Source organism: Coregonus lavaretus, assembly GCF_964263955.1.
Source record: "Coregonus lavaretus genome assembly, contig: HAP1_SCAFFOLD_1887, whole genome shotgun sequence".
In the NCBI taxonomy this organism is placed as follows: domain Eukaryota; kingdom Metazoa; phylum Chordata; class Actinopteri; order Salmoniformes; family Salmonidae; genus Coregonus; species Coregonus lavaretus.
This window is the reverse complement of record NW_028160284.1, coordinates 27,194-43,023: the sequence shown is the minus strand read 5'-3', so window position 1 is coordinate 43,023 and position 15,830 is coordinate 27,194. Positions and strand designations below refer to the sequence as shown.

Here is a 15,830-nt window from a genome sequence, read left to right as displayed (position 1 = left end):
TGTCATATTTTTGTATTTCATTTTCAATAAATGTGTAACGAAAATCTAAAAACGTGTTTTCACTTTGTGATTGTGGGATATTGTGTGTACATGGATGAGAAAATATTATTTAATCCATTTTGAAGTCAATTGTTGTAACAACAAAATGTGGAATTGTGCTCATTGGACCATGGGGGACCATTCGGCTACTTAGCTGCTCTGCTACGAGTGAAAAAGAGGATGTTTAATGATTACAAACAATGAGATCTGCATAGTTTCACGCCGCCGCCTCGGGTCGCACCCTCTAAGTCATGGAGGAAAAAAAACAGGCCCCTGTCTCGTCACCCCCGTTTATCGCTCGGGTTTCATCCAAACCCCATGGCTTTTCTCTGCTTTTACTTCCCTAAGCCCCTTCACACCCAAAGAAGAACATAACTTGGGTCATGTTCATTAGGCATCAAATTAAGAAAGAAAAAACCCTGACTGAAACAGGGAGGGACTATCTGGACTTGTCCAATAAGAAACACTCAATTTTGTTTTCCGTTGCAAAACATTTTAAAACGTTTTTTTCTGTTCCATGCCCTAATGAACACAAGCCTGCTCATCACCTCTACTGAAATGACTAAACCCAAAACCCTGCCCCCCCTAAACCCTATTTAACTCTACATTGTAACTGCATCTCCTGCAACTGTCCCCACTTCTGCCCCATATCTACAACAGTTCTCCACCCTTTTTCAAAAAAGTGTGCACTTGCACACTCCCTCCCTGTCATGGATTTCAAAAGCACTGGATTGGTGTAAGTGTTGGATGGAAAGAGTTTCCTTTCCACCATTGTTGAATCCACGCAAGAGACTGTACACTTTGGGAAAAGGGTGGAGATTGGAGAATAATGCCTCCATTCAATTGGTATTGAGCCAAAATATGCAGTAGCGTTTAACGTGAAATGCAGTCTCCGTGAACGCGGGGAACATTGCCTTTACATTTCAATTTGTGCTATAGTGCTGAACTTCGGCGATATGGATTGAATGGAGCCCTTCGTCTCTAGTCAGCCTGGCCTAGCAGGCTGAGGTAGATGGTGGACTGGAGGAAGCGGGGGTAGCAGTCTGTATCCAGGAGGGAGTAGATGCATTTCTGGGCGTGGGACAGGGAGGTGCGTGACGGGGCCTGTAGGAGCTGTGTGGTTAGTTCTCTGGTCTTACTGTCCAAGTTCACCTGAGAGGGAAAGAGAGAGAATATGGGTGAATGAAGTGGTTCCAGATCAGTTAAGAAGACACTGTTTAATAAACACACTTCCAGGTACACTTCCAGGTACACTTCCAGGTCAAAGAAGATAAGAAAGATAACCAGAGCAATATAATAGATAGATGGTAGATGGTAGATATAGATGATAGATGGTAGATGATAGATGGTAGATGGTAGATAATAGATGGTAGATAATAGATGATAATAGATAGATGGTAGATGATAGATGGTAGATGATAGATGATAGATTGTAGATGATAGATGGTAGATATAGATGATAGATGGTAGATATAGATGATAGATGGTAGATGGTAGATGATAGATGGTAGATGATAGATGATAGATGGTAGATATAGATGATAGATAATATATGGTAGATAATAGATGGTAGATAATAGATGGTAGATGATAGATGGTAGATGATAGATGATAGATGGTAGATATAGATGATAGATGATAGATGGTAGATGATAGATGGTAGATGATAGATGGTAGATATAGATGATAGATGATAGATGGTAGATGATAGATGGTAGATGGTAGATGATAGATGGTAGATAATAGATGGTAGATAATAGATGATAGATATAGATGATAGATGGTAGATGATAGATGATAGATGGTAGATGGTAGATGATAGATGGTAGATATAGATGATAGATGGTAGATGGTAGATATAGATGATAGATATAGATGATAGATGGTAGATGGTAGATGGTAGATGATATATGATAGATGGTAGATGATAGATGGTAGATGATAGATGATAGATATAGATGATAGATGGTAGATATAGACGATAGATGGTAGATGGTAGATGGCAGATATAGATGATAGATGGTAGATGGTAGATGATAATAGATAGATGGTAGATGATAGATGGTAGATGGTAGATATAGATGATAGATGATAGATGATAGATGGTAGATGATAGATGGTAGATGATAGATGGTAGATATAGATGATAGATGGTAGATGATAGATGGTAGATAATAGATGGTAGATATAGATGATAGATGGTAGATAATAGATGATAGATGGTAGATATAGATGATAGATGGTAGATGGTAGATGATAGATGGTAGATAATAGATGATAGATGATAGATGGTAGATGGTAGATGGTAGATAATAGATGATAGATGATAGATAATAGATGATAGATATAGATGATAGATGGTAGATATAGATGATAGATGGTAGATGATAGATGGTAGATGATAGATGGTAGATGATAGATGGTAGATGATAGATGATAGATGATAGATGGTAGATAATAGATGGTAGATAATAGATGGTAGATAATAGATGGTAGATGGTAGATATAGATGATAGATGGTAGATGATAGATGGTAGATGATAGATGGTAGATAATAGATGATAGATGGTAGATATAGATGATAGATGGTATATGATAGATGGCACAGTGGTCTAAGGCACTGCATCGCAGTGCTAGCTGTGCCACTAGAGATCCTGGTTCGAATCCAGGCTCTGTCATAGCCGGCCGCGACCGGGAGACCCATGGGGCGGCACACAATTGGCCCAGCGTCGTCCAGGGTAGGGGAGGGAATGGCCGGCAGGGGATGTAGCTCAGTTGGTAGAGCATGGCGTTTGCAACGCCAGGGTTGTGGGTTTGATAAAATAATGTATGTGCTAACTGTAAGTCGCTCTGGATAAGAGCGTCTGCTAAATGACTAAAATGTAATGTAAATGTAGATGGTAGATGATAGATGATAGATGGTAGATGATAGATGATAGATGGTAGATATAGATGGTATTTATAGATGATAGATGGTAGATGGTAGATGATAGATGGTAGATAATAGATGGTAGATGATAGATGATAGATGGTAGATAATAGATGATAGATGATAGATGATAGATGGTAGATGGTAGATAATAGATGATAGATATAGATGATAGATGATAGATGGTAGATGGTAGATGATAGATAGAAAGGCCAGCCGGACCACAGATAGACAGACAGACAGCCGGACAGGCAGGGAGGACCATAGACAGACAATCAGAAACAAGCCAGCCCGGTCAATGTATAGACAAAGTCTGTATACCTCTCGTGGTGCTCCCGCCTCGATATAGGTGACCGTGATCTCCTTGGCCCGTCTGTGCAGGCTGAAGTTGTTGGAGGAGTTTCTGTACTGCTCACAAGCCAGATAGAACTGCAGATTCTCCTCACTAAACTCTGAGCGAAGGAATGCTCCAAACACAGACAAGCCCGCTGGAGAGGGGGGGGGGGTTAGAGAGAGTGATGGGGAGAGGGAGGAGGAAGGGGGGATGAGAGAGAGTGATGAGGAGAGGGAGGAGGAAGGGGGGAGGGGGGATGAGAGAGAGTGATGGGGAGAGGGAGGAGGAAGGGGGGAGGGGGGATGAGAGAGAGTGATGGGGAGAGGGAGGAGGAAGGGGGGAGGGGGGATTAGAGAGAGTGATGGGGAGAGGGAGGAGGAAGAGAGAGGGGGGGAAGAGTATTAGGCTTTATAAAAGTACACCACATTTAGGATGTCACTAGAGGGGAAGATTAGGAAGGGGAGACAGATGGGTTCAAAGACACACTGGCCAATACAGTGACATGCAAACACACACGTACACATACACACACTTACACACCACTGGCCAATACGCTGACATGCAAACACACACGTACACATACACACACGTACACACCACTGGCCAATACAGTGACATGCAAACACACATGTACACACATTTGCACAGATACAGGACATACACACAGACTGTAAAAGTACTAAAATCAATCCTAGGATTTTTTTCCAGTGCATTTTCATTATTGCCATCTAACTTTATTGCTTTCTAAATCAGTCACACCCTCCATACTGTCTCGCTCCCTCCCTCTCCCCCTTCTCTCCCTCTCCCCCTCCCTCCCTCTCCCCCTTCTCTCCCTTCTCTCCCTCTCCCCCTTCTCTCCCTCTCCCCCTTCTCTCCCTCTCCCCCTCCCTCCCTCTCCCCCTTCTCTCCCTCTCCCCCTTCTCTCCCTCTCCCCCTTCTCTCCCTCTCCCCCTTCTCTCTCTCTCCCCCTTCTCTCATACACTTCTGTTTTTTGCTTAGACACTGGGTTGCAACATATGTTTGTGCAAAGAGACTGACTGGGTGGGGAAAGGAAGGAGGGCAGCAGATAGCGGACACAGTGGTTACAACATTGTGAAACACATTAATACGTATGTACATTTGTATGTGACACACACAAAGAGAACAAGTGTGGACACTGCAGCATATCAACAATACCTTGTAAACAGCCTGTATGTCGTGTTAAAGTTATCCTTGTAAACAGCCTGTATGTGTTCAAGTTGTGCAGACTATCAGACTAAGCTTGGCTACCACAGTCACTGCATGCTTTCCAAAAGCTCTAGCTATTGACCTTTAACTAAGTGTTTGAGCAATGTGTATACACTCCATGTATTCAAGATTGTGTACTCGGATCATGTATCCAGATTATATTAGTTTGTAAATCGAATAATAAAACCGAAACTACCTTCAGTGAGAGAAATGGATCTATATGACATTTAAATCAAATCAAAGCGTTATTTGTCACATACACGTGTTTAGCAGATGTTATTGCGGGTTATAGCGAAATGCTTGTGTTTCTAGCTCCAACAGTGCAGCACGAACCACTGCATTTATCCATGGCAAGGTGATTGGGAATATGGCCGAATACAAACGGTGTAGTTATTCTCTGCGTAAGGCAATCAAACAGGCAAAACGTCAGTATAGTGACAAAGTGGAGTCGCAATCAAACGGCTCAGACACGAGACGTATGTGGCAGGGTCTACAGACAATCACGGACTACAAAAAGAAAACCAGCCACGTCGCCGACACCGACGTCTCACTTCCAGACAAGCTAAACACCTTCTTCGCCCGCTTTGAGGATAACACAGTGCCACTGACGCGGCCCGCTACCAAGGACAGTGGGCTCTCGTCCTCCGTGGCTGACGGGAGTAAGACAGTTAAGCGTGTTAACCCTCGCAAGGCTGCAACATTTGGTTAAAAATATCGTGCAGCCCTACGTGGCAGTGTGGAAATTTATGAGATCAACTTTCGGTTTAATTTTGATTGAACAGTACTAAACAAATCAGAATGGAAAAAAGCCTAATTGAAATCACTTAGAATGTACAGTACCAGTCAAAAGTTTGGACACACCTACTCATTCCCGGGTTTTTCTTTATTTTTTTTACAATTTTCGACATTGTAGAATAATAGTGAAGACATCAAAACTATGAAATAACACATATGGAATCATGTAGTAACCAAAAAAAGTGTTAAATAAATCAAAATATATTTTATATTTGAGATTCTTCAAATAGCCACCCTTTGCCTTGATGACAGCTTTGCACACTCTTGGAATTCTCTCAACCAGCTTCTTGAGGTAGTCACCTGGAATGTATTTCAATTAACAGGTGTGCCTTCTTAAAAGTTAATTTGTGGAATTTATTTCCTTCTTAATGCGTTTGAGCCAATCAGTTGTGTTGTGACAAGGTAGGAGGGGTATACAGAAGATAGCCCTATTTGGTAAAATACCAAATCCATATTATGGCAAGAACAGCTCAAATAAGCAAACAGAAACGACAGTCCATCATTACTTTAAGACATGAAGGTCAGTCAATACGGAACATTTCAAGAACTTTGAAAGTTTGTTCAAGTGCAGTCGCAAAAACCATCAAGCTCTATGATGAAACTGGCTCTCATGAGGACTGAGACAGGAATGGAAGACCCAGAGTTAACTCTGCTGCAGAGGATAAGTTCATTAGAGTTACCAGCCTCAGAAATTGCAGCCCAAATAAATGCTTCACACAGTTCAAGTAACAGACACATCTCAACATCAACTGTTCAGAGGGGACTGTGTGAATCAGGCCTTCATGGTCGAATTGCTGAAAAGAAACCACTGCTAAAGGACACCAATAAGAAGAAGAGACCTGCTTGGGCCAAGAAACACGAGCAATGGACATTAGACCGGTGGAAATGTGTCCTTTGGTCTGATGAGTCCAAATTGGAGATTTTTGGTTCCAACCGCTGTGTCTTTGTTAGACACGGTGTGGGTGAACGGATGATCTCTGCATATGTATTTCCCACCGTAAAGCATGGAGGAGGAGATGTTATGGTGTGGGGGTGCTTTGCTGGTGACACTGTCTGTGATTTATTTAGAATTCAAGGCACACTTAACCAGCATAGCTACCACAGCTTTCTGCAGCGATACGCCATCACATCTGGTTTGGGCTTATTTATTTTTATTTTTTAATTTTTTATTTCACCTTTATTTAACCAGGTAAACCAGTTGAGAACAAGTTCTCATTTACAACTGCGACCTGGCCAAGATAAAGCAAAGCAGTGCGATAAAAACAACAACACAGAGTTACATATGGGGTAAAACAAAACAAAGTCAAAAAATACAACAGAAATACATATATATACAGTGTGTGCAAATTTAGCAAGTTATGGAGGTAAGGCAATAAAATAGGCTATAGTGCAAAATAATTACAATTAGTATTAACACTGGAATGATAGATGTGCAAGAGATGATGTGCAAATAGAGATACTGGGGTACAAATGATCAAAATAAATAACAATATAGGGATGAGGTAGTTGGGCGAGCTAATTTCAGCTTAGTGGGACTATCATTTGTTTTTCAACAGGACAATGACCCAAAACACCTCCAGGCTGTGTAAGGGCTATTTTACCAAGAAGGAGAGTGATTGAGTGCTGCATTAGATGACCAGGCCTCCACAATCCCCCGACCTCAACCCAATTGAGATAGTTTGGGATGAGTCGGACCGCAGAGTGAAGGAAAAGCAGCCAACAAGTGCTCAGAATATGTGGGAACTCCTTCAAGACTGTTGAAAAAGCATTCCAGGTGAAGCTGGTTGAGAAAATGCCAAGAGTGTGCAAAGCTGTCATCAAGGCAAAGGGTGGCTATTTGAAGATTCTCAAATATAAAATAGATTTTGATTTGTTTAACACTTTTTTGGTTACTACATGATTCCATATGTGTTATTTCATAGTTTAGGTCTTCTCTATTATTCTACAATGTAAAAAATAGTAAAAATAAAGAAAACCCTTGAATGAGTAGGTGTTTCCAAACTTTTGACTGGTAGCGTATGTGTTGGCACCCTAGCTACGGTCATGCACAACTCATAAAGAACATTTAGAACATTTATTATTTAAAAACATAAAATACCGTCAAATCTTTTTTTTTTGGGGGGGGCACTGGTCATTTGGAGAAATTACAATTTGGCAGGTGTGCACATGTTTTAAATTGGGGAAGGAGACATTTGGCTCATAGACTTGACCAAAACTTGCAGAGAGAGGGGGGGGTGGAGCTACCTCCCTGCTTCCTCTCCTCATTCCAGTATCTTTTCTCATACCTCTCCCCCCCTACAACCCAATCAAGTAGCTGGCGCCAGAGTTTCCTTCTGGGATGCCGAGATTACCTTTGCCATAACCCTTCCATGTTTGTAGATCTGTACGGTGGAAGCATTATGGTGGAAACTTCACCACTACTCTGATTATACCTGAATAAAGCCCTTCAGATCATCAAACATGGAAGGGTAAGGGCCAAGGAGGAAGGGTAAGGGCCAAGGAGGAAGGGTAGGGAGCGGTTTGGGACTGGCTGTACTACTCAGTCTGACTATAATACTTGTTTTAGTTTTCCGTCGAAAAAACATTTGCTACGGTGTTTAGTAATGAATAGGGCCCTAGTCTACTTATTCCGACTGGCCAGGAGGGTGTCCTAGTCTACTGGCCAGTAGGGTGTCCTAGTCTACTGGTCAGGAGGGTGTCCTAGTCTACTGGCCAGTAGGGTGTCCTAGTCTACTGGCCAGGAGGGTGTCCTAGTCTACTGGCCAGGAGGGTGTCCTAGTCTACTGGCCAGGAGGGTTTCCTAGTCTACTGGCCAGGAGGGTGTCCTAGTCTACTGGCCAGGAGGGTGTCCTAGTCTACTGGCCAGGAGGGTTTCCTAGTCTACTGGCCAGGAGGGTGTCCTAGTCTACTGGCCAGGAGGGTGTCCTAGTCTACTGGCCAGGAGGGTGTCCTAGTCTACTGGCCAGGAGGGTGTCCTAGTCTACTGGCCAGGAGGGTGTCCTAGTCTACTGGCCAGGAGGGTTTCCTAGTCTACTGGCCAGGAGGGTGTCCTAGTCTACTGGCCAGGAGGGTGTCCTAGTCTACTGGCCAGGAGGGTTTCCTAGTCTACTGGCCAGGAGGGTTTCCTAGTCTACTGGCCAGGAGGGTTTCCTAGTCTACTGGCCAGGAGGGTTTCCTAGTCTACTGGCCAGGAGGGTTTCCTAGTCTACTGGCCAGGAGGGTGTCCTAGTCTACTGGCCAGGAGGGTGTCCTAGTCTACTGGCCAGGAGGGTTTCCTAGTCTACTGGCCAGGAGGGTTTCCTAGTCTACTGGCCAGGAGGGTTTCCTAGTCTACTGGCCAGGAGGGTTTCCTAGTCTACTGGCCAGGAGGGTTTCCTAGTCTACTGGCCAGGAGGGTTTCCTAGTCTACTGGTCAGGAGGGTGTCCTAGTCTACTGGCCAGGAGGGTTTCCTAGTCTACTGGCCAGGAGGGTTTCCTAGTCTACTGGCCAGGAGGGTTTCCTAGTCTACTGGCCAGGAGGGTGTCCTAGTCTACTGGCCAGGAGGGTTTCCTAGTCTACTGGCCAGGAGGGTTTCCTAGTCTACTTACTCCGACTAACCAGGAGGGCGTCCAGCGACTCAGCCCACTTCTCCAGTTCCTCCCGGCTGAACTTGGCCTTGATGTGGCCCACCTGACTCCATTGGCGAAGGAACAGGAGGCGAGACTGCTGCTCTTTAGCACTGTTAGGGAGGAGAGGAAGGGAGAGAGGGAGAGACAGAGAGGGAGAGAGAGAGAGAGACGAAGAGAAAGAGAGAGAGAGAGAGACAGAGAGAGAGAGAGAGACAGAGAGAGAGAGAGAGAGAGAGAGAGAGAGACGAAGAGAAAGAGAGGGAGAGAGAGACAGGGAGAGAGAGAGAGAGAGAGAGAGAGAGGGGGGGGGTAAGGAGAGAGTGGAGACAGGGAGAGAGAGACAGGGAGAGAGAGAGAGGTAGAGAGAGAGAGACATGGAGAGAGAGAGAGACAGGGAGAGAGAGAGAGAGACAGGGATAGAGAGAGAGGGAGAGAGAGACAGGGAGAGAGAGAGAGACGAAGAGAGAGGAGGGGTAAGGAGAGAGCAGAGACAGGGAAAGGGAGAAAGGGAGATGACAAGTACGTTTTGGTGTGGTTGGATCTGATTTCATGATGACACAACCCTCATTTCGACAACTGGTTGGCTCAGTATCATTACAACCTCAAGGGTGGATGACGTCCAGATGGGTATTCTTTTGTTGTGGCATCCTATCAAACTGAACATTTGGGGTTCTTAGGGTACGTCCCAAATGGCACCCTATTCCTTGTGTTGTGCATTACTTTTGACCAGGGAAATTACATCCTATTCCCTATATAGTGCACTAATTTCGACAAGAGCCATTTGGGCTACGTAGGGAATCGGGTGGCATTTGGCCTGGGACTCTGCCTTAGACAACATCTTCCTCTTAGAAAAAAACCTTGTCCCCAGGCTATATCCCACAGCGGAGGAAATGTATGGAGCACAAGATTACTAAAAACAGTTACTGAATACCAATGAAGTGATGAGGATATTTAGGTATATCTGTGTGACATCAGTGTTGACTTTGGATTACCATTGGAATGCAATGCCCAGGCACGTTGATGAGCTTACCGGTCTTTCTGTTTTTTCTGCTCCGGGTCAAACAGGTTGGAGTGTGATGAATGGGGACTCTGGAAATATAGACGCCATTAGTTTACTTCCAAATGTTAAATAATCAGCACACACACTTGCAGGCAGGCAGCACACAAACCTCAGTGGTTTGACTTCTTTGGTTTTAAGCCCAATCGTAATATATCATTTAAGGAAGTTCTGATTGAGCAATATTTTCCTGTCATCGGCGTCATAAAAAAACGGAAACCGCTAAAACATGACCTCTGGGAAAGACGTAGTTGACGTCAATGTGTATGCCAACATATAGGGGAAATAGGAGAGGCACTTGCCACTGCCAAACTTGGTATGCATTGGTTTTGCCATTTGCCATTTAGCAGATACTTTTATCCCGAGGGTAAAAGGATGGATTTTAAGAGCGCTTAATGAAATACACATAATTTCAATCAAATCTAGAATATAATGTGTAATGTTGAGCTAGACTGAATATCTTATGATTATTTAATCTTTGATTAACTTGGTGTGACCTTGACTTGAGACAGCCGCTTGATTTATGAATAACACATTCTGTCAGATGAAGCTCAAGGTTAGAATACTACAGAGGGTTCAGGATACTACAGAGGGTTCAGGATACTACAGAGGGTGGAGGATACTACAGAGGGTGGAGGATACTACAGAGGGTGGAGGATACTACAGAGGGTTCAGGATACTACAGAGGGTTCAGGATACTACAGAGGGTTCAGGATACTACAGAGGGTGGAGGATACTACAGAGGGTGGAGGATACTACAGAGGGTTCAGGATACTACAGAGGGTTCAGGATACTACAGAGGGTTCAGGATACTACAGAGGGTGGAGGATACTACAGAGGGTGGAGGATACTACAGAGGGTGGAGGATACTGCAGAGGGTTGAGGATACTGCAGAGGGTTCAGGATACTGCAGAGGGTTCAGGATACTACAGAGGGTGGAGGATACTACAGAGGGTTCAGGATACTACAGAGGGTGGAGGATACTACAGAGGGTTCAGGATACTACAGAGGGTTCAGGATACTACAGAGGGTGGAGGATACTACAGAGGGTTCAGGATACTACAGAGGGTTCAGGATACTACAGAGGGTGGAGGATACTACAGAGGGTTCAGGATACTACAGAGGGTTCAGGATACTACAGAGGGTGGAGGATACTACAGAGGGTGGAGGATACTACAGAGGGTTCAGGATACTACAGAGGGTTCAGGATACTACAGAGGGTTCAGGATACTACAGAGGGTGGAGGATACTACAGAGGGTTCAGGATACTACAGAGGGTGGAGGATACTACAGAGGGTTCAGGATACTACAGAGGGTTCAGGATACTACAGAGGGTTCAGGATACTACAGAGGGTGGAGGATACTACAGAGGGTGGAGGATACTACAGAGGGTGGAGGATACTACAGAGGGTGGAGGATACTACAGAGGGTGGAGGATACTACAGAGGGTTCAGGATACTACAGAGGGTTCAGGATACTACAGAGGGTTCAGGATACTACAGAGGGTTCAGGATACTACAGAGGGTTCAGGATACTACAGAGTTTCAGGATACTACAGAGGGTGGAGGATACTACAGAGGGTTCAGGATACTACAGAGGGTTCAGGATACTACAGAGGGTTCAGGATACTACAGAGGGTGGAGGATACTACAGAGGGTTCAGGATACTACAGAGGGTGGAGGATACTACAGAGGGTTCAGGATACTACAGAGGGTGGAGGATACTACAGAGGGTGCAGGATACTACAGAGGGTGCAGGATACTACAGAGGGTGCAGGACACTACAGAGGGTGCAGGATACTACAGAGGGTGCAGGATACTACAGAGGGTGCAGGACACTACAGAGGGTGGAGGATACTACAGAGGGTGGAGGATACTACAGAGGGTGGAGGATACTACAGAGGGTTCAGGATACTACAGAGGGTGGAGGATACTACAGAGGGTTCAGGATACTACAGAGGGTTCAGGATAATACAGAGGGTGGAGGATACTACAGAGGGTGGAGGATACTACAGAGGGTGGAGGATACTACAGAGGGTTCAGGATACTACAGAGGGTTCAGGATACTACAGAGGGTTCAGGATACTACAGAGGTTTCAGGATACTACAGAGGGTGGAGGATACTACAGAGGGTTCAGGATACTACAGAGGGTTCAGGATACTACAGAGGGTGGAGGATACTACAGAGGGTGGAGGATACTACAGAGGGTTCAGGATACTACAGAGGGTTCAGGATACTACAGAGGGTTCAGGATACTACAGAGGGTGGAGGATACTACAGAGGGTTCAGGATACTACAGAGGGTTCAGGATACTACAGAGGGTTCAGGATACTACAGAGGGTTCAGGATACTACAGAGGGTTCAGGATACTACAGAGGGTGGAGGATACTACAGAGGGTTCAGGATACTACAGAGGGTTCAGGATACTACAGAGGGTGGAGGATACTACAGAGGGTGGAGGATACTACAGAGGGTTCAGGATACTACAGAGGGTTCAGGATACTACAGAGGGTGGAGGATACTACAGAGGGTTCAGGATACTACAGAGGGTTCAGGATACTACAGAGGGTGGAGGATACTACAGAGGGTTCAGGATACTACAGAGGGTTCAGGATACTACAGAGGGTTCAGGATACTACAGAGGGTGGAGGATACTACAGAGGGTGGAGGATACTACAGAGGGTTCAGGATACTACAGAGGGTTCAGGATACTACAGAGGGTGCAGGATACTACAGAGGGTGCAGGATACTACAGAGGGTGCAGGATACTACAGAGGGTGCAGGATACTACAGAGGGTGCAGGACACTACAGAGGGTGCAGGATACTACAGAGGGTGAAGGATACTACAGAGGGTGCATTTGTTTAGCTCCTCCGGTGCCGTGGGTGAGGTAGAGATTTCACCAGACTCCAATGAAATGGTCTAAAATGTGCGAACTCTGCCCACTCAGTGGTAAAGCTAGAACTAATGTAGAACTAATGTAGAACTAATGTAGAACCAATGTAGAACTCATGTAGAACTCATGTAGAACTCATGTAGTCAAAAGCCATTACACACACAGGCTATCCATTCCCATACAGTAGCCTAACACATCCAAAACCAAACACACAGTCAGAGACCACACCTCTAGTGACCCTGACCTCCCACCCCCTGTCCCCTGTCCCCCATCACTCTTTACCTGCCCAAACAGGCTCTTCAGGTGTAGCTTGGCTGTTGACAGCTTGGCTCTGGCGTGGGACCGTTGCTGTGACTTGAAGGAGAAGGGGCTGGAGCCAAAGGTTGAGTACGAGGGAGAGGTCGGAGGCTGGTCGTCCCTGCCCACGCTCTCTGTGCTGCTACCCGAAGTCGCCGGCGCCAACTGCCCGTCACTGTACGCCCTGCATCCTTCACTGAGGTTCACCACTCCCAGATGACCCTTACCCTCTAGCTTCCCCAGTTCAGTGACGTTCTCCACGCTGACGCTGTGCTCCTTGCCCAGCTCCACCCTGGCCCCAGGCTCCAGGATGATGGGGGTGGGGGGGAAAGAGGTGGTCCGCCTATCCAGTTCGTCCTCCTCCAGGTAGGGGGTGTAGGTGCCTGAATCCCCGTCCCGGCTGTGGTAGTTCTGGTCCTTCAGCGCCACCTTCTTCCATGGCAGGAAGTCCATATCCAGTAGGGACCCCTCTGAGCTGAACCGACGCATGATGGCAAAGCCGCCGAATGGAGGGAGACTCAAGGAAGGATGGACGGCCGGATGGAGGGAGTCAAGGAAGGATGGACGGCCGGATGGAGGGAGTCAAGGAAGGAGGGATAGAGGTGCAGGTAGAGAACGAGCGAAGGGAAGCCAAGTGGGTATGGGAAAGGGAAGATGAAAGCGAGAGAGTCTGGAGGAAAGACTGCAGCGAAGAACAGCCTGTAAAAAGAAACAGAGAGAGGGGAGGGGAAAGGAGGAAGATAAAAATTGGACAATCACAGAAAATGGATCAATTCATCAGGGGCAAAGTGTACTGTTCCATATCATTGGTACACTTTTACAGAGTCAAGCTGCTGAGTCAAAACCAGCCACTCTGACATGCTCACGAGTCAGCTGCGGTTAGAAACACAGGGTTGCATCCCAAATGGTACCCTATTCCCTAAATAGTGTACTACTTTTGAACAGAGTCATCATGAGTATGTATGTATGATCAGAAGTGTTCATGTCCACTGCTGTCAAGTCCACGCCACATTTAATGTGAGCTCAAGCTCAAGAGAAAGCGGTGCTTTTTTTCTGATATTCACGTGACATACTGAAAGCACCTATTAGTTTTCAACTGAAATGAAAAGACCTTAACATAAATGTGTTGGCTTTGGCTGCAATAATTAGATGAACTGTAGTCATGCCAGTCTACTGATTTGAGTTCAACAGAATTGTACTGATTCTACTGATTTGTACCATTGATTTGAGTGAATTTTTCTCCCTGCAACTTGACCCACATCTAAATGACATACAGTATGGTTCCAAAAGATCACCTATGAGGGAGTCAGACTTCATTTGAACAGCAACATGTATTCTCCGTGTTATGTTTTCAACATGCTTGTGTATTAAAGTAATAACACTCATTGTTTATCCTGGGTATGAATAAAATCGTGTACTTGGGCTGCCTATAAGGCATTACATGGGAGTCAGGTTAGAGCATTGCGACAGTAACCAAAGGTCGCTAGTTCGAATACCCGAGCCGACAAGGGGGTGGGGGGGGGGGGAATCTGTCGATGTGCCCTGGAGCAAGGCATCTAACCTAATGTACTCCAGGGGTGCTGTACTATGTATGGCTGACACTGCAAAACACAATTTCACTGCACCTATCCAGTGTGTGACATTATAACATCTTGTTGTACATAACTGTTGAGACGGCTGCTGACAATATTAAAACAGAAGTCTTATCTCTATCTCAATCCCACCGGAGGAGCCGTTTATTAACTCCTTGTAAACACTCCAGTGTTAACAAAACAAAGAACCGGGGGTAAAATGTATTACCTCGATGTCCTGCGGTTACTCTGCCACCTGTACGTTCATGACTTCGGCTCCAAAGAGTTCTCTGTCCCGGGAAGTATGTCCTCTGTTTGAACCAAATGTGAAGTCTCAATTCGATTTGGCTAGGTTTAGTTGAGCGTCTCACTTGTGATTTCGGAGCATTGCCAGGGGTGTATTCAGTAGAAACCAAACCGAAGCAAATGGACACGAAACGGGGAGGGACCTACCAAAATGTGTCTATTGAGAAACTCTTGTTTTCGTTGCAAAACGTTTTCCGTTTGGAGTAAACGATTTCCATAACAAAACGTTTTGGACTAATGATTTCAACCCTGGCAAGAAGTGGAGTCGTGGACGCCCACACTCTCTCTCTCTCCACCAAGTGCTCTCAATCGTCAACAAGTGACAGGACGCTGCATGTGTTACCGAAATATATGCAAATAAATAACAAGCGGATTGACACACGAACGAAATTACTAGCACCGAGAACGTTTCTCTATCTCAAACTTCACTCAGACCTGTTATTTGTAATTATTTCACACTTGCATGAACCAGAAACGCCTCTTGTCTATGTCGCCACCCACAACTCCGTCTCAGCTTGCTGTTGTCACTTGGAGCTCCCTTTGCAGTACAATATAAATTAGCATTAATCTAGGTGTGTCATGGAAAAAACGCAACAACCAACTTTGGAACAACTCCCTGGGGTAGGCTTACTATGAATGGAATCACTAGCTATGTTTCCGTTAACTTGTCCAGTGATTTTTTTTGTCGACATTTAAGAAAGTTCGCATAGAAAATTAATGCAACAATTGCCTGCTAGGGTACGTTTCCATTAAAAGCTGCAAGTGTACCTT

General features: G+C 45.2%; 1 protein-coding gene across 1 annotated transcript; it reads right to left on the bottom strand.

Moving 5' to 3' along the window:
* Positions 1 to 1,020: 1,020 nt before the first annotated feature.
* Positions 1,021 to 15,585, bottom strand: LOC311121950 (uncharacterized protein; the record flags this gene model as incomplete). Its single annotated transcript, XM_084196379.1, has 6 exons — positions 14,983 to 15,585; positions 13,168 to 13,881; positions 9,964 to 10,022; positions 8,913 to 9,043; positions 3,290 to 3,456; positions 1,021 to 1,191 (listed from the first exon to the last, which is right to left on the bottom strand). Exons 2-6 carry the CDS (start codon positions 13,669 to 13,671, stop codon positions 1,021 to 1,023), a joined length of 1,032 nt encoding a protein of 343 aa, XP_084052505.1. The 5' UTR covers positions 13,672 to 13,881; positions 14,983 to 15,585.
* Positions 15,586 to 15,830: the final 245 nt, after the last annotated feature.